Source organism: Ambystoma mexicanum, chromosome 4q (assembly GCF_040938575.1).
Source record: "Ambystoma mexicanum isolate Mex_15411 chromosome 4q, UKY_AmexF1_1, whole genome shotgun sequence".
NCBI classification, from domain to species: Eukaryota; Metazoa; Chordata; class Amphibia; order Caudata; family Ambystomatidae; genus Ambystoma; species Ambystoma mexicanum.
This window is the reverse complement of record NC_090928.1, coordinates 335190546-335210532: the sequence shown is the minus strand read 5'-3', so window position 1 is coordinate 335210532 and position 19987 is coordinate 335190546. Positions and strand designations below refer to the sequence as shown.

The 19987-nt window shown below is 45.2% G+C and overlaps 1 protein-coding gene across 4 annotated transcripts in view; it reads left to right on the top strand.

Annotated features, from left to right (window-relative positions):
- CRIM1 (cysteine rich transmembrane BMP regulator 1) overlaps positions 1-19987 on the top strand; it is a 1425558-nt gene that overhangs the window by 1326817 nt on the left and 78754 nt on the right. For all 4 annotated transcript variants that reach the window (XM_069607924.1, XM_069607925.1, XM_069607923.1 and 1 more), the window contains one exon: positions 6341-6550. In XM_069607924.1, coding sequence (XP_069464025.1) covers positions 6341-6550 — 210 coding nt within the window. The remainder of the gene's footprint in view (positions 1-6340; positions 6551-19987) is intronic.

Genomic DNA, 19987 nt, shown 5'->3' with positions numbered 1-19987 from the left:
ATTGCTTCCAGGAGTCCAAGAAGAATACAAACCAGTGATAAACACTGCCAGTAATACACATTTTTCGCAGGCTGGACAAGAGAATAAAGTGGTCAGTGGTATCAAAGGCGATGGACAGGTCTAACAAAATCAGACTTGCCCCTCCAGCTTGATCTGTAATCCTGCCCAGATTATCTAACACTGAAACCAATACAGATGTTGTACCCATAAATGGGTGAAAGCAGAGTTGTGAAGTGTCCAAAAATCTGTTGATCCTCCCTGAGCTGGGGATTAACTACAAACTTCAACATTTATCATTTAAAAAGGGAGTAAGGAGATAAGATATTAATTTGACAATAGAGCAGAGTCGAGGGTGGGTTTCTTCAGCAATGGAACAATCAATGCATGTTTTAAAATTGCACATATGAATCCATGCAATAAAGGTGAATTTGAAGCTTCAGCGAAGATTTCCCCTGTATCCTTCGCTATCAGTTTGAAGTGAGAAAGAGGAATCTCGTCCAAAGGGGCATGCCGATTTTAATCACATTACCGCACTTGCTGCTTCAGATGAATTAATATGCTGAAAAGATTCAAATCTCGTAGGGTTAGAAATAACCTCAGAAGAGTACAAGGATGTAAGGGACATGGCTGGTGGAGAAGCTTAGCTACTAAGGTTGTCCCAAATAGTCTACATTTTTTCCTCAAAATAATCGGAACGCTCATTATATAATCTTTGAGAGGCTGAAGATGCTGATGCTAATTTTGGGGCAAAAAGATCCTTCACGTCTGAAACAATTGTTTTGAAGTATTAGCCGCAGGTTGAATAGTCCCCCCAAAATACAATTATTTTGCTGCCTTTAACGCCAGGTGGTAAGAGGCTAGCTCTTTTTTAAAACAAAGTTCAATGCTGGATCATAATTCACTCACCATTTACGCTCAGCTCTACGGACTACCGCAGGCAATGTGTGCAGTTCTGAAGAGAACCAAGGGGATGAGGGACGTGTAGGCTTGTTTCATAAGCAATGTGTCGTTTTTTTCAGACCCATATGGATTAAGTTAACCAAGTTTACATTTTTAACTACCAGTAACATCGAAAATTCTCCAAAAGCATATGAAGCAGCATAGACCTCCATATTGGAAATAGATTTGTACAGTGCTCCTCGAGAAAAAAGGAGTTAAGGACTGATTTGTCCACTTGGCCCTCCTCTTGAATTCCCCCCTCCCTGCACTCCGCCTGTGTTGCTCTTGCTAAATTAGACCTGCCAACTAAGTCTGCCCGGTATTCCAAAAGGGATATGTCCGAGTTTTGCTTGATCAGTCTTTCACTTTCAACAATAGTAAGAATCAGTTCTTCTTCATCAAGCGACTTGCTTATCTAAAAGCCTATGTCTAAAAAGACCCACCTGACGCTCGATCAGCACTAGAGCTGTAACCGGCCACAGGTGGTTCCATGTGATAATATAATATCCCTGCAAAACCTTTGCCATACAAGAATGGTGCTGTTTTTTGTGTGCCTTTTTAAAGGGAGCGGGGGACACCTTAACAACCATGCTCCCATTTACCCCATAAATTATCCCCATAACGAATGTCACCTATGCCGTTTCCTGGCGACTAAAAATATGGCGCCATTATTTATGGGGATAATATCACCCGATACCCGCAGACTTGCCTCATTATCGAAGTGTCTATTCTTGTGTCACACACAAAGCACTCTGAGAAACTAACGTTACAGTTGCTGGGAATGGTTGTTAAGCCCCTTTCAAGGAAGTTAAAGACAACAAACCCCCTTCAGCGGAGTTGAATCTTGCCCTGCAGATTGATTCTCTTTGGGAGATGGTTTCTAGTGCCCTTTGACGGCTTGAGTGCATTTTGATGCCTGATCTTTTTTTTCATATTGCGTCCCTCTGAATGTGTTCTGTCTGATTTGACTGAACAGCAATGCTAGGCACAATTATCTGGTATTTCATTGCCGAATACCAACTGTTTCTCCTCTTTTAGCTAAAGAGGAGAAGATAGTTCTATAAAATGGAGGGGCCACCACTGTTGCCTGATGTGAATAAGATTCCTAGTAAAGCTGGCACAACCAAACATTCTCTAAACCAACCAAGGTAGGCCATATATGGGTGAGAAGTGGTGACGCCGCTCTCACAAAACCTATGCATCAGCCTGATCATAGTCATAAGGGCTAACCAAAGAATAAGGCTACACATGACCAGACTTTATAAAGTTCATTATTTGGCCAATATTGAGTAACATCCAGTTTTCTCTTAAGTTCCCGTGTTGGTGATATGGCAGACCCTTTACTGACATGACGACATACAGGCTCTGTCCCCATTGGTCAAAACTGACATTTGCAGTTGTTTTGTTTTTTTGAGTAGGTCTCTCACCCTCCCCATACCTCCTCAATAGCCCAAATTCACTTACGCTGCCCAACCCTTGAATTTACACTAACCTGCACTTTCCCTTGGTTTCACCCCACCTGCTTTTCGGGGGCACTTACGTTCATGTCACCGAATTCGGTGACATGAACGTAAGTGCCCCCAAAGAGCAGGTGGGGGCGAAACCAAGGGAAAGTGTATTTTCATGAATGTCTCGAAAATTAATATTTAATGTCATTAAATGGCAGTCAAACAGCACGTACCCAGACTTTTCTCGCTCTGTCTCCCAGGGCTTTCAGATCTTTCTGAACTTAACGTATGGTTAGTTCAGAGTCCTTACTCTTTCTTTTGAGCCAGGTTATCGCTTATTATCTGAATAGTTATAATAGCTTGCTAATTTGCTTTCCTGCGACTTGCAGAGATATTTGGACTGGATGCCCATGACTGCGAGTCATTTTGCTGTATTCGTTTTTCTAAGTAATTTCACTGCAGTCCCACTCTTGGGTCAGGTTGTCCCAAAACGAAATTGAGCTTTTCTGAGAGGTTGTCATTTGGTGTACAGCACTCTGTGCACTGTTAGTTGCCATGCCAATCCCATTATTTTCCTTTTGAGTACTTTCATACCTGTTATTTTCTTCCCATCATCTCATTGCAGCGAGACAAAGCATCCGTTTCACTTTGGTTAAGAAAGCTTGCTTTTGTAATGCTTGGACGCAAACACATTTAGAACCTATACTGTGCTGATCTCGCATTGCAAAACAGAGGTAGACCTATGCATCCAAGACATGTCCGCAGTGAGTTAGTTTACAATCCTCGACAACTTTGTGAGGGCCTGGAATCCACTTGCATGCTAAAAAGTGAAACTTGTGGCCATTCTCTGCCTACACGAGTAATGCATTTTCTCCGTTTTTGATTAATTATCAGTTGACACTGGACCCGTGTTGTAGTCCTTGATTTTAAAACAGTGAGCTTGTGACTTTCCTTATTGTGCTTTTTGTGTTCCTCTTTTTATTTATACACCTATGGGTGCCAGTCTCTATGGGTTGTGACTGGAACAATCCCTACTGTCCACCTGTTGCACATGGTGTTGCGTATCTCATGTAGTGAGGAAGGGAAACCATCACTGTGCCCACGCCTGCCAAGGTCACATTTGAAATGTCCTTAATGGGATCTTTGTGGGCTCATAAAAGAGAGGGAGGAGAGGCATTACTTCTTAGATATGGACGCCTTCATTCACGCTTGACCATTGAAGGTCTAAAATGGAGAAGCAGTGCTGATGTTTCTGGTCCTACCTTCAGCTGTCTATTTCGCAAGAGGTCCAAATAAGTGTGTAGAGCTAGTAATTAATCCTTGAGACTTGGGAGTATCCAATTGGCACCCTTTCCAGCATGATGCTCTCAATTTGCTAGGGTTTTCCCTCGAATCAAGTGGGGTCCATTATAAGCTATTCTAGAAGACATTCTGTAGGAGTCTAAAGATATCAGAGTGTTGGTCGCCCTTTCGAAAGAGGAGGTTCTTGAAACCGCCCCATGTCTTTCGTGACTGCAGATGCCATGACCTTGGTGTGGATAAAGACGGTTCTGTGGGTCACTGTCCTAGTAATTGAGCTTAGTTGCTAAGCAGGTGCGAGTCTGATCCTTCAAACGCCTGCAGCCTACCTCTTTAGGTTACTTCCCATCAGCCTGAATGCTACTGCTTAAGAGCTTCAAGCCCATCCTCTTCCCTAAATTGTTCCCAATGCAGTGTAGCCTCTAATACGATGAACACTTCCTCCACTAAACATTTGGATCTTGGAGCTGAAGAGGCTATATCTGTCACTGTGCTATGGCCTTCGGCCAAATGTTTAATCAGTTGCTGCCTGCAAGGCAAGTTCACCCTCCTTTCAGGACACGTATCATGACATGAGGCATAGATTTTGTGTTAAATAAGAATGTGTCCACTTCTCTTACAAAGGACCCAAGTTGCACATGGTCTTTCAGCAGGTGTTCCAAATAGGATTGGTGGTCCCGCCATTTTAAAACTAGTGGGTTTTCCTTTTAGCACAACGCATTTATTTTTTTAAGTGGCTAGGGGTGGGTGTGAGGGGGCCTTAAGCTTCCGACTAATTTGAATTTGACTCTGCTTTCAAAGGACTGCCGAAAGCACGCCAGAATGTTTTGAAGTTCCTTGATAAATACAGTACACTTATTCTGCACTGTAGGCAAATCATTTGATCATCAAAAAAAATAGGCAGTACTGAGACAAACTCTCGTATTCTGCAGGCTGAAGTGCAGCAGACCGAGTCAAACGTTCCCGCTTCAGTCGGTCTATGCTTGCCTGCCCCGAGGGAAGTAAGTGAGCTTCCGGCTCACAGGAGCTCCTCAGAAGGTGGAATTGCGCCAGGGGCCCACAACCTAGTTGTAGACGATTGCTCGCCTGGGATTGGACATGGGGCAGAAGCTGGAATGCGCTTTCTGCCCATTGTATGACCAAGCAGTATCTTTGGGCCCACTGGAGGATATTGTGCTCCAACTCCAGCCAACACAGTTGCGCGAGGGAGCACACATGCTCCCCTTCAGAGAGCCAGCCCTTTATGTGGCCTTTGCAGGTCACACCTTTAGGTAAGACCATTAGGTGCCGGGAGTGGAGTGAGACTTGTACCCTTGCATAGTCTTAAGATGCACATTCCATGATAAATGCAACTCACCTAATTCATTTCTATCTTGTTTTTGTTTTTTTTCAAGGCATAGAATGATGCAATCAAAAAGGTGCCCTTTAGATAACACGTGTTTCGACACAAAAGTGCCCTTTCAACACAGAAGTGCCCCCTCTAAAGTGTACATAGTTTCTCAGAGCGTCGGAGAAACTATGTACACTTTGGAGTGGGATTAAACTCATGAATATTTGATGCCCCAGACTTGAACCTATATTTGGAACTTAGACCTTATCTGCCCTGATTTGAAAAAGGTACTTTTGTGTTGAAACATGCATTCTCTAAAGGGCACCTTTTTGATTGAATCATTCTATGCCTTGAAAAAAACAAACAAACTATAAAAGGATTTCCACATCTAAACAAGTGTGGCGCAGTGGTTAATGTGTGTGGCCATTCCTGCTATCTTGATTACAATAAGAGGTTTGGTTCTTTTTGCCTCTTTTTGCCGCACACCTGCGACACCATCCTAAGAATTTAAGTATAAATCAGGCGCATGGTGAAAAGTGGGTTGGTTACCAAAAAAAAACTAACATAATTTCTATCTTGGGCACATAAAGGTTGTTGTTGGAAAACAAGAATATTCTGGGGTCTTGTGGAAAACGTAGGGTTATTTGAACATAAATCATGAGCTTTGTAATTCTCAATCCCTCCAAATGTATCCCTTTTCCTCAAAGGCTTGGTAAATGTGCACTTATAGGGCACAATGTTCATTTGTTGGTAGCAAAAATGGGGAAGTCGATTACTGTTTTTTTTTTTTATTAGAGCAGCAAAATGTGTACTGCTGGCCATGTCAATGATAGACCTTTTCCATCTGAAAGGGACTATGATCCAGGACCGAGCCAAAAAGGTGACAGTCTGGTAATAGTCTTGTTTTAGTTCATGTATAAGATGCGCAGCTCCACTTTCTCAAGAGTTCATAAAGTGGAGGAGGTGTTGGGATTACGCGTTGTGTATGATTGTGTGTACATGCATTGGATATAAAGAGCTCTTTGAGAATCGTTGCCGACACCGAAAGTTGCCTGATTCACTTGCTGGAGACTGGGAGAATGGTTCTTGATGACTGAAGTAACCACACAAATTCCCAGTCAAAAGTGGAAACATGGGGCAGGCTTTAATAGAAACGTCTGGGATTGATTTCCGATCTGCTGGCGGGACACATTTATCATGTGAGGGCTAGTTCTTGAGGTGTTTATCTAAAAATAATGGCAAAGGGAGCTTAACCAAATCCAAAGTTGGTCAAAATCTTGTCTCTGAATCGCACCTCTCACACAGGTATTATTATTCTGTGCAGATGTACCAGCCTCTGCTGTGACACCAGTGAAAGCCACATCTTGCCTGTCGATGGATGGACGCCGGCATGACAATGAGGACAGCTGGCATGATGGCTGCCGTGAATGCTACTGCCACAATGGAAGGGAGATGTGCGCCCTGATCACATGCCCTGTGCCAGACTGTGCGAGCCCCACTATACACCCAGGGCAGTGCTGCCCATCGTGTCCAGGTAACCAAGATTTTCCAAATGCCCACTTTCCCCTGCCGTGTCATGGATATTTCCCCATGTAGACCTCTGATGTGTACCTGCTTCCCCTTGCTTCAGATTGCCTACGTTTCATCCAAGCAATGTGTCAATAGTTTGTAAAGTGTCATGGTACTGAAATTCACAAGGGGACATTTGACATGAGTCATCCATTTGATGCAGCGTAGAATATTGTGCATGCAAGTTAAAATAACAGCCAGCCTTTTAAAAAAGAAATCATGTAGCTTCCTACTTTAGTATTACACGAAACATGCAGACTGATTCCTGCTGTCCTGCTCGGACCTACATCAGTTTGTTAGAGGACCATAAAGGTTTCCACAACCTCCAATCACTGTGAACATTTTAATAAAATGGGTTCAGTAACAGGCATTCCAGTGACTAACACCACTACATCTTACACTAGAACATTTGGCTACTTCACGAGTTTTGGATTACAACTCCCATCAGTCTTAACTAACGTAGTCAATGGTATGGGATCATGGGTGACGGAGTCAAATATCCAGATAGCTACAGGCTGCGGACCCTCCCACTCCCCTGCAGTAGAGCAATGATATCAATTTAAACTCTGAGAAAAATAATTGTTTGAAGAAAAGTTTCATCCCATCCCACTTACAATTACTGCCACTGTTTAATTCTGTATTTACAATATGGTACGCTTTGTATCGTAGATGAGCGCAGGTTATCTGGATAGATTTCCTCCCCCCTGCACACCCGCCTCCCTTCAACTATATTCAACATTTTACCCACCCCTGGCAACCTGCTCAAATATATAAATTAAGAAAGTGATGTGGGAAATAATCTTTTTTTTTTTTTCTTATCATTGTATTTCTCACTTTCTGGGATTGAATTGGTGTAATTTTCAGATAGGAATGATTGCACTTGCACTTGAACTTGATCTTCAGTAAACCGTACGCTCAGGGAATACAACTTGTTACTACCCGAGTATTGTGGTAGCACTTGCGTTGATGGGGCCTTAACCCGCACCCCTGCCTTTCAGGCAGGCGGCACACCAGCGTCTTTCTAGGGACAATTGCATCCGGACAGATAGAAAAAGCGGTGTGCTCGTTTTACCTTTCACTGGAAGAAGTGCATGTTACTTTACACTTTTTCTCACAGTGCCATCTACATTTTTCAATGTGGGAAGGCCTTCTGTCAAGATTGGCCCCCCGTGGGGTATATGTAACGAGATCATGGATGTCATTTTCTTATACTAAGTGAGTAGTGATGTGACAGGCTAGGGGTGTTTGTTGGTCTTCCATGCATTATGGTAAAGCTGAGCTGTGGGGTACTTCATGCGTAAGGGAGTTACTCTCCGACTGAAAAGGAGGAATAGGTAAGCGATTGTGTCATATCCTTTAAAGAGAACTGAAATGCATCGACCATACTCACGGATACATTAAAGTTAGTCTGATAAACTTCCATCAGTTCAACGTTTGAGCAGAAAAAAAAACATTTGAAAGTGGATTATCATTGTAAATGCCCAAATAATGAAACTGAACATGCCCTCCTCGCTACACTTTAGATCAGATTTTAATATATTTCTGAGGGAAATTGTGTAATTTTCAACTATTTAATTATTAATGCAAAAATTGAATATTTCCTTAGCTCTTTGTTTAGTGCCCAGCAACGTGTGATCCGGGGGCGTTATGTCCTTCAAAGCTCAGTTGCAAAAGTTATTACTAATTGCTTGAAGGATTTTCTCAGCCCCTAATTGTGGGGCTAATGAAGGTCAATCCACACTTTGTTTGCTGTGGTTCTTGGTGTAATACCCAAATGATAAACGTGGCAGAGCAGCGGAGTCTTTAGTCTCAGGAGGAGGCGGGGTGGAGAAAAGGAACAGGCTAGCATTCAGAAACACATAATTATGGAATGTTCACACATTGCATGAATCAACATGTAATCTTTATATAGCTGTAGCAGAAATGGTAATTCTAAATGTCACAGGTAAGTAGCTGAATAATAGACATTCGTTCAGGGTAGTTACTTCTACAAAAGTTACTAAATGTTCAGCAAACCATTCCGGATTCAAGTTTCTAGAGTCTTCTGGTAGTTTTGTTTTAACTTAATTAAAACCTAATGTCCCTCCATGAGATGAGCCCAAAAAGAAAGCGTGTCGGTCTAGTGAAAAGAAGCTCTCATTCTGTGCCTGTTCATGGGCCCACTGTTCTTCAATGCTACAAAGCCCAGTGGTGGGCCATTGGGTGGAGGCAGAAGAAGCAGTCAAAGGCTCATGTCTAGCTGTGAAGATCTTAGGGTTGTGGGCAGTGACCTCTGGCAAGGAGGATAGCACAATGACCATGGATTGCATTTCTGGATTGAAGAAAGAGCAACCTGATGCTGGAGATCGTTGCAATGCAGGCTGCGGCCCAGTTGTCCTACTGCCGGTAAGAAGAGGCTTTGGCTCTTTTCGCCCTTATATAATACCCTCTGCTGGTTTATTGCATGTGTTGGAGTCCCAGACACAAGGGAAGTCTGTTAAGTGGCTAGAAGGTGGTATTCCAATGAGAGCCAGAGTCGTGAGGTGAATAACTCGTTTTTTCCCAACAAATTACAGAAAGGGACCACCAGTGTGAGCCCCTCTGGTCCTAGCGTAAGGCCTCGAGCATGCTGGTTCCGGTAGCAATTGCCTTCAGGATTGTAGCATGCAGGAGCAGATACTTTGTCTTCCTCTGGCAAGTTATTTTCCCGTTGCTTTTGGATCAAGTTCCAACATTTGATGAAGGTATGTTGCGAATACCCCGTTCTTCCATGATGTTGTCTGGGTGGGCGTATAAAAGCATCAAATCAGACTTGCTGCAACATTCACACATTTGAAAGCTATCCAATCGGGAGTAGTCGCCACATTCAAAGCTACCCAGACTTCTTCCTGTGCAAACGCAAACAGAATGTAGTTTCAGAAGTGAATCGCAGGCCTACATAGGTCTGGTTTCCAATCTTACCAGGTAAACACAGCTTTGTTGTGGCATTGAGCCCCTAACTCTAGGTTGCCATTTTAATGGCTACCTTCTGGAAGGAAGCCTTTGTTCCTTGATTACAAAATGGCTGCAGCAGTATTGAGACTTTTAAAATCACAAAGGGTTTTGCCATCAGGCAAGTTAACAGAAGGAGACAACCTTCTCAGGGTTTGGGGGTTGGAAATAGAGTACAGGTTACCTTTTGGGCACCATGGCCCAGGTATAAAGACGTGTCACACTCAATACAAAGTGCACAGACCGGGTTTAGCAATGTATAGTCTCCTGAACGAGAGAATTTGCGCTACAAAGGCCAAATGTTAAATACCAATGGGATAGTATAGAAAAATCATGTCAGGTTAATGACAATAATATTGACCATTTATATGGTGCTCCCCACACACAAGGACCTTTTGCAACTGCGGATTCGGTGTCCAAAGTAAATGGTACTGGTGTGATCAACCTCAGAAATACGATTTGGCTGCTAGTATTAAAACATGTAACTTGCAGGTTAAAAATAATTCTGTGCAATGGGCACTCTAACCAACTGGACCCAGTTGCAAGGAATCGTGATCCCCAACTGCACAGCATAAGCGCACCATGAGCTGTTCAGAGCAGACTTTGATAGCCCAGTCACAATGCCCCACCAATCGGAGCAATGCATACACGTACACAGATGCGGCACTGCTGCGCGCATGGGGTGAAGTCATTTGTACAGAAAGTCATTTGTATTGTGCATTTTTATGTCGCAGTCTCCCAACAGCTGTTTTAATGATGGTTGTCATGCAGCGCTGTCGTTTAATTGGCATGCTATCTAAAAGGGCTGCCTGCCAGATCCTGAATTTGTGGACTGTAACAACAGCAACAAAAGTTTTTCTCCAACTTTTAATTGGTGTTGATGTTTCTGCACCCTATAGCCGACATTCCCATTTGTTTTCTAGTTTCTGATCGAAGCAACCATTAAAAAGAGGGGAAATAATCGGTGCTAAGTTGTGAGCATCCATCTTAACTTCATGAAAAGCAGCATAGCAACTTTCATTTTTTTCTCAGAAATACCTGTGGTATTTGCCTTGCCAATAAGCCACTTCCTCTGTGTCTGCTTACTTCTGAAAGGGGAGTTCCTGTCTCTACTCTGACTGGAGGTGAAACAGAAAGCTGCTTGTTCAACAGGCCCACTTTCAGTGCTTTACACCAACAAGCTTTCCTTGGTGGCAATGACAGAAGGGGTTCAGTTTGTGAATTTGCTTTGGCTGTTGCATTAATTGAGAAGGCAGAGAAGTTGCTTCTGTAATCTGGCACTATCTCTCTATGAAGCTGCAAGTGCAATTTACCCAGTATTCGTTGGTACACGTCTGCCCTTTAAAATAAGTGCCTTTCATTAAGGAAGAGCTTTTCTACTATGTACAGGGGTCCAATTCTCTTGTGCACTATATGCGAAGATGCAATATCTATATCAAGCACGCGAGTGCATATCTTTCTGCTGCTTGCCAAGTTAAATGTGCACCCATATTGATAGCAGTCTTCATCCCCGCCCCCCATTCACTATATATTACACATCTGATTACATGTTGAGCACCCTTTTCTTGCTAGAGTCCACTTGGGCCTAATTTTGAAGAACAGCCCGTAGGTCAAAGGTCAGTAAAACCAGGTGTTTAGGATTTAGCACAAAACATCTATTCGAAGGGATTGTGTCCTCCAACGTATTCCTCATGTTAGATATCTCCTTCCAGCTCTGCTGGCCTCGGAACATTTTTTCTCTCTAGAGGGCGCTGCGCATCGACGTCCTCCGAGTCGATGTCCCTCGACAGCCGCCGTATCGACGTCATCCTGCCTATAAAGGCCGCGCGCAGCTTCCGTTGCTCAGTTCCGTTTTTCCGCGCTTACTCAGTGCCTCGGAATACCGTTGCTCAGTTCTTAGTCAGATTAATCCTATTTACCTCGAGTCATTCGATCCGTACTCGATGGCTTCCTCGTCGGAACCGACAACTCCTCGATCCGGCTTCAAAAAATGCCGAGATTGTGGGAAAAAGATGTCGTTGACTGACCCTCACAGAGTTTGTCTGTGGTGTTTGGGAGCTGAACACCATTGCTCGGAATGCGAGGACTGTATGTCCATGACAGCTAAGGCCCTGAAGGAGCGTAGGGGGAAGCTGGAGAAATGTAAGACTTTTAAAGCTTCTTCTTCGTCGACGAAGTCGAGACTCTCGTCTCCTCGTCACCATTGGCGCTCCAGGTCTCGGAGTGGGTCTCATCACTCCTCGAGATCGAAGCACTCGAAGACGAGACATCGAAGATCCCCTTCTCCGTCTTCCTCTTCCTCTGTTTCGCCAAAAAGAATCCCTTGCTCCACGAAACATAGTTCCCGGGCTGAATAGGAGGAATTCCGCAAAAATATGATGAGCGTCTTCGAGAAAGCGGCCTCGACCCCCTCGAAGACTGCCGAGAGCGATGCTCTGGTCGAAAGACCCAAAGGTCAAAAACGCCGCGAGTCGCAGTACCCGGCGAAGGAAACCTCTCGAGCGCGTCTCGAACCCTCGAGTAGGACTATGACCTCCAAACCTTCCTCGAAGGTTCCGTCGACGCAGTCGACGAGGGTTCCGTCGACGCCGAGGTCGATGTCTTCGACGCCGTTGTCGAAGGGACCTTCGACACACGGGTCTGTCGACTCGACGCCAGCTTCGACACCGGCGTCGACGCCAAGAAAAGTCATGGTTACAACACACCCAGTGACTATCCCCAGGTCCTCGACGTCGATGGCTTCGAGATTGTCGAGTAGAATTCCAATTCTGTCGAGGTCTTCGAGGCCTCCGCCTTTGTTTTCGACGCCACGCTCGAAGCCTTCGGCGTCGACGACATCGACGTTTTCGAGGCCGATAATGACAAGTTCGGCACCCTCTGCCTTGGAAATGGGATTTACTCCCTTTATGAGTTCAGAACAATTGAGAACTATGTCCTCGATTTTGGAAGAGGGTGAATTGTCTGAACAGGAAGACACATTTGAGTTGCAGGGACCTGTAACCCCAATTAGAGAGGAATTTTCCTCTGAAGAACGCAGGTTAAAGGATCTTCATGATTCCTTACATGAGGCAAGTGGGTTAGACACTTCCCCTGAGGTGGAGTTTGCTAGGCCAGACCCGGGGGAGCATGCTGAAACCCCCTATAGAGCCTTAATGGCCAGGATCACAGAGTTCATGGGGTGGTCTGCACATTCACAATCTTTCCAACAAGATGACCTCACGGATATTCTTGACAAAGGCCCACAGGAGGATCCTGTGGTGCCTTTTCATAAAGCTCTTCAGAGGAAGATCATGACAAACTGGGAAACCCCAGATGTAGTACCAGCAGTAAATAAAAAACTGTCTACAAAGTACAGGGTATCTTCTACAGACCCGGAGTTTTTGTCTAAACATCCATCCCCAGAAAGTCTGGTGGTACAGGCAGCATCCTCTACCGATGTCAAGACGGCTTATCCTACCGTCCCACAGGACAGGGACGATAAAAAATATGATGCTATGGCAAAGAAAGTCTTTTCAGCATGTAGCATGGCGTTAAAATCTGTTAATGCTACTTGCACCCTTGCTAGGTTCAGCCATACACTTTGGGAGTGTGCTTCTACAGCGGCTGACTGCATCCCGAGGGAGAAGAAAGGGATGCGTTCCTGAATATTATACAGGACGGTAAAGACGCTATGTGCGAATCCCTCCAGACGGGTATTGATTCGGCTGACCGTATCAGCAGAGCAATGGCGGCAAGTACATCAACCAGGAGATTCGCTTGGTTGAGAAAGTCTGGTTTTGCCCCAGATGTGCAAGCCAGGCTCTTGAACATGCCATTCAATGGCTCTTCTTTGTTCGGGAAAAAGGCGGATGACAGTTTAGAGAAACTGCAAACTTCAAAAGCAGCAGCAAAATCCCTAGGAGCTGCAATCCGTCACTCCTTTTCGTCCCACAGGAACCTCTGCGAGGGCAAGTCCTTTCGCTTCTACTCCGCATTCGGAAGAGGTAGAGGACGACCGGCTCAAAGGGGACAAAGAAGAACTACCCGAGGTGGACGGGATAGATATTCAAAAGCCGCAGCAACAGCAGGTGCCTCTTTACCATCGGCATCTGCATCAGCCGCCCCAAAACCACTCTGAGGACTTCCCTCACAGGACACCTGTAGGAGGCAGGTTGACTCAACATCTGGCGGTATGGCAGGCTATCACGTCAGATGCTTGGGCATTGGAAACAGTTGCCCAAGGTTACTGCCTGCCTTTCCTACGTATACCTCAGAGTCATCCACCGGGGATCAGCTCTCAGAAAGCTCCAGATCCGCTCCTCTTGCAGGAAATTTTGGACCTGCTAGAGAAAGGTGCCATAGAACCGGTACCTGTAGCGGAGAGGAACAAGGGCTGGTACTCCCCTTACTTTCTCGTTCCAAAGAAAGACGGAGGACTGAGACCCATCTTGGACTTGCGAGAATTGAAGAAATTCCTCAGAAAAGACAAATTCAAGATGGTCACTCTTTCTCAGATCCTCCCGGCCCTTCAGTTCCAGGACTGGTTGGTATCTCTGGACCTTCAGGACGCTTGTTTCCATGTGCCTATCCATCTCAAACACAGGAAATACCTGAGGTTCGCAATTGGCAACTCTCACTATCAATTTCGAGTGCTGCCATTTGGGCTGACCTCCGCCCGAGGGTCTTCACCAAGTTAATGTCGGTAGTGGCTGCAAGTCTAAGGAGGGAAGGGATTCACGTCTACCCCTACCTGGACGATTGGTTGATCAGGGCTGTTTCTCCGGAACAAGCTCAGATCCAGCTAAATCACGTGTGCCACTTCCTTCACAGACTGGGCTTCTCCCTCATTTTAAAGACGTCACAAATTATACCATCGCAGAGACTCCAGTTCATAGGAGCGATCCTGGACACTTCCCTGGGAAAAGCCTCGCCACCAGAGGTGAGGGCTCAAGATATTCTACAGATGGTTACCAAGTTCCAAGATGCCCAACGTCTCCCAGCCTTCGACTTTTTGAGGTTGCTAGGCCTCATGGCATCCTGCATTTTCATAGTGCCAGAGGCTCGCCTGAGAATGAGATCCCTCCAGTGGGCACTGAGGACTCAGTGGTCACAATTCTCAGGGAGAATGACAGATCTTCTTCAGGTTCCCGGCAGAGTGGCTCGAGACCTTCAGTGGTGGGCCTGTCAGGAGAACATTCTGAAAGGAGAACAGTTTTGGCAACCCTGGCCGGAGATAACCGTAGTCACGGATGCCTCACTCACGGGGTGGGGAGCCCACGCCAACGACTTGACCATCAGCGGTCGTTGGTCTCCATCGGAGTCCAGACTACATATCAACCTGTTAGAGCTGAGAGCCATCAGACTTGCGCTGAAGGCGTTCCTGCCAGTTGTACAAGGGAAGAACGTCCTGATAATGACGGACAACACGGTGGCCATGCATTACCTCAACAAAAGAGGAGGCGTAGGATCACTACCCGTGCAGAGAGGCGATGCAGCTCTGGTTTTGGGCAATCCAAGAAGTAATCTCTCTATCGGCAGTTCACCTAGCCGGAGAGAAGAACTTGACAGCGGACGCTCTGAGCAGGCAGAACACAGTCTCCCACGAGTGGGAGCTAGCTAAGGAAGTCCTTCAAGAGATCTTCGCCCTTTGGGGAACCCCTCAGGTAGATCTGTTCGCCACCAGCCTAAACAGGAAATGCGACCTGTTCTGCTCAAGGGAATTTCCCCCGACAGGAGCTCTGGGAGACGCATTCATAGTGGACTGGGAGTTTCCGCTTCTGTACGCGTTCCCACCGGTCCCTGTCATTCCTCAAATGATCAGGAGGTTGAGAAGATTCCGGCGAACCATGATCCTAATTGCCCCGGATTGGGCCAGGAGAACGTGGTACCCGGACCTTCTAGACTTGTCCATCTGCCCTCCAATTCGACTTCCACTCAGAGAGAACCTACTCTCACAGAAGGGAGGTCAGGTTCTCCATCCAGACATCAAAACCCTCAACCTTCACGCTTGGCTTCTGAAAGGCTGAGGTACAAGGATTGGGACCTCCCTGATGATGATATGGAGGTGTTGCTTTCGGCAAGGAGGCCAGCAACAAAATCTTTATACCGCTGCCGTTGGAAAAGATTTTGCAGCTGGTGTAGAGAACAGAATATCGACCCTTTTTCATGTGGTACACCAATGGTTTTGTCCTTCCTACTATATTTGGCAAATTCAGGCCTTCAAGTTGGCACCATTAAGGGCTATCTCGCAGCGCTATCTATCTTTAAGCGTACTGCGGAAGAACCATCCTATTTCAAATTACCCTTGGTAATACAGTTTCTAAAGGGGTTAACCAATGTTTATCCCCCAAGACCATTCCAAGTTCCCCTATGGGATTTAAACTTAGTACTAACTTTCCTGATGGGTACACCTTTCGAACCTCTCCATTCTTGTTCGTTAAGATTCCTTACCCTTAAAACTGTTTTATTAATAGCACTTACATCTGCTAGAAGGGTGAGCGAATTACAAGCTCTTTCTTGTAAACCCCCTCACACAATATTTCACAAAGACAAAGTTGTCCTGCAAGTGAAGCCTAATTTCCTCCCAAAGGTGGTTTCTGAATTCCATATCACTCAGAAGATTACCCTACCATCTTTCTATCCTCCTCCTCACCCGGGGAAAGAGGAAGAGAGGTTACACAGGCTAGACCCTAGAAGGGCTTTAAGTTTTTACATCAGTAGACTAGCCAGGATAAGACAGGCAGACCAGCTGTTTGTAGGTTACGCAGGTCACAAGCTGGGGTTACCAATAACTAAGCAGACCATTTCCAGATGGATCATTCTAGCCATTCTGGAATGTTATAAACTGGCAGGGAAAGAGCCCCCTCAAAACCTTAGGGCTCATTCGACCAGAGGTATTGCAGCTTCATTGGCCCTCAAAAGAGGCGTGCCGGTTAAAGACATATGTGCGGCCGCTACATGGTCGTCTGTCCATACCTTTACACGTTGTTACAATTTGGATTCATCCGCCAGTCAAGAGACTAAGTTTGGAAGGGCTGTACTGCATTCTATTCATCAATAGAAGACAGCGTGAAGTCAGTGCTCCCTCCTCCGATAATAGAACACTGCTATGGGAGCCTATCTAAGATGAGGAATACGTCGGAGGACACAATCCCTTCAAAGAACAAATTACTTCTTACCTTGTAACGTTCTTTCGACGGGATGTTCCTCTGACGTATTCCTCATCGACCCTCCCATCCATCCCCGCAGTTCTACTTCCCTTGTTGTTGCAGCTTACGCTCCTTCAGGGTGATTAGTTTAGTCCAGAAAGTATTATTGTGGGCTACAAAACGTAACTGAGCAACGGACGCTGCGCGCAGCCTTTATAGGCAGGATGATGTCGACACGGCGGCTGTCGAGGGACATCGACTCGGAGGACGTCGACGCGCAGCGCCCTCTAGAGAGAAAACATTTTCCGAGGCCAGCAGAGCTGGAAGGAGATATCTAAGATGAGGAATACGTCGGAGGAACATCCCGTCGAAAGAACGTTACAAGGTAAGAAGTAACTTGTTCATCTCAATAACCTAAGCTTTTTGGAGGACCTTCCAGGGAAAGGTGATCCCTCTAAATATCGCGTTTAAATGATGGAATGGTGCGGTTTGGAACTGAATACCCCTAGTTTTGGTCCTTCTGAAGGCTGGAGACCAGCTGATCCTGCAGAGCAATGGACATGTGTGATATTGCACCAACAATGTTCACAGATCGGCCCCGGGGGTTACTTTGTATGCCTATAATCAAGTTTACTAGAATTGCAACTTGATTAAAAGCATACTTCCTCATGCATCAAAGTGCAACACAGAAATGCACTGGATGTTCAAACATGTACAGTTGATGGCTCAGTAGAGTATCGCCATTGTAGTCGGCTGCATAATCCTGGTCTCTTTTTATGCAGTTTGCCCACTCCAGTTTGGTTGCTTCAGGCCCAATATAGCTTAGCTCTGCAACTTGTTCGTTTATCCCAAGAAGGAGTCGGCCTGGGGGATGCTGGGAGCCATGACTCACTCTCTCCTGTTCCTCTGGCTCTCTTGTGTCGTTGTACTAGAGTATAGTGGTAATTTCTGTAGTTTCACCCAAGACAAAGCCTTCCCTTGTTCAATGTAGTTACTCACTATGCAGACACCTTTCTACTGGAAATTCGCATCCATGTGAATTACGCCCTATTAGTCTTCGGTCTAAAGGTAGTAGTTTGAACTTGTGCATCCCCAATGCTGTCCCTATAATGAAAAACAAGGTATCTGTTAAATTGGAGACTTGTAAGATACATTGAAGCTTTGGGCACACGGGTGTTTCCTGTGTGTTCCATGGCACGGGGCAGGAGTGAATAGGCTGGTGCTCTTACCCATGATGCATATGTGATTTTGTCAGATTGTTTTCCTTTCTTGACCGTTACCCAAGTACTGCACGTGGATAGCAAAGGAGGGAACAAGCCGCAACATCCTATATGGTTGTCATCTGACCCCTACCTCTCATATGAAAAGCATTCTTTCAGATGGTGACATATTTACCATCTCTGCTCTAACTGCATTTGCTTCGGTTTGTTCCCTTATCAGGGAACAAAAAGTATAGTTCGATTAACGGTTAGGGGTAACGTTAAAAAAAAAAAGTCAATGGATTTTCAGGCATGTCTTCCAATTATATTGGAGAAAGAAAATGCACCGATGGAAAGACTGAGTGGTACGTTTAGTGATAGAAAGACATGGAATTCTGTGAAGCCCGCCATGTCTGATGGATGCAGGCATTATTCCTTGGTTCTGTGTCCTGAACCTAGTTTGAGGAGGCTCCATCCACCAGTACTTGTGTCACTTCACAAAATGTTGAACCATGTTTCTTCTTTACAGTCGCCACACTTTCTAATTTCTACCCCATATTCGGCTGCATGCACTCTTCTGTGTTGCAACTGTAATAACAATTAGCGGTAAATGCATTCAAAAAGTGTGTCTCCCGTTATTACCACTCTTAAGCTCATGCGGAGAACGTGACATGCATTAACTCGGGAGTAGAGGGGTTAATACATTTGGAGTTTGAGATGGGTCACCATAGACTCTTTCCAATGGGAGCATTTCAGGAGTTGCTACATAATAGTAAAACATTGACATAGAGCACTGATGCAAGAGGATTAAGGTACAGGTAACGGGGATGAGTACTGTTCAAAATAATGTATTACTGGTGCTGGTCTTGTTTGGGGTGTATGTGCTACAGCTCCTTGCAGCCAAGGACTTATTGGGCAATCGGCGTATTATAGTTATAGCCATATTACATGGATTTCTATATTTCTGAAGCACACACATCTTTGGGCTTGTAAAATATGTGTTTGATGTCGCTGCTATTACTGTGCCTTGTTAGGATGCCTTATGGAACGCAGTAAACGTGTCCGGGTATGGTACACTGCAACTTTCACCCTCTGCTTTTCAAATGAATGCGACCGAATGTAGTTTTCAGATGTGTGGTGTGTATGTCCAGGAGACCTCGTTAAGTGCCATAAGACTGGGTCCAAAGAGCGAGTATTTATGGCAGGTGCACTTTCATAAAACAAACTTGTCTCGTGAAGCATTATCATTTGTGTGTAGCCGAGCAGGTTGTGCGATTAGTGCAACACCTAGAAGGCAAGTAGTTCATGAAGTTCTGAGACTACATTCCCTGTTCATGCTACTACTGCCCCCCTACAGCCATGCTCCATATGAACACAGTTTAAGCACTTGCTTCGCATGGGGTGGGATTTGTTCACAATAGGGCTCTACCCCCTCCAAAATTCTCTGTGTACACCCTTAACATTTTGACTGTCAATGGTGGCAGCAAGAGCCTGTACAATGAAGATCAGTCATTGTAGAAACGTTTTAGGGTATTCTTTAATTTTACAGGTTGCTCGCTGATCAAGCAAGCACATAGAGAGCTGATTAAGGGTGAGTGATTACTCTCGGCCAACAGCCAATCTTGATGAAAATATTTGAGGTGCACAGTGTGCTTGTACTGCACCCACTCCTATCCTTCAAGTTGCTTCTCTGTACATTCCAGAATGACGCAACCATTGAATTTAGTTTGATGAACTGTGTGTGGGTCTTGTTTGTTCTGGTGTGAGATGGAGGAAGGTCTTTGTGACGCATCTGAAAGCCCTGTATCACGTGTCGATCGGGAACAAAGACCACGTACCCGTTTGCAGCAAGAAATCTGATGGCTGATATGCTGGATATGTTTCTGCACACATTTGTAAAGCACTGAGGTCGCTTGGAGTTTCTACCCTGCCACAACTGTGAACTCAGGGAGTCCGCTCAGTGTTACTTATAGATTCCATAAAAGTTCATACAGTATAAAACCTAATACGCAATTCCATTTTCTATAGAAAACCATTTTAAACAATTCAAAATAAGGATACATATATCATTCGTACCAAATTGTATAGCATTTCACACTCTTGTCA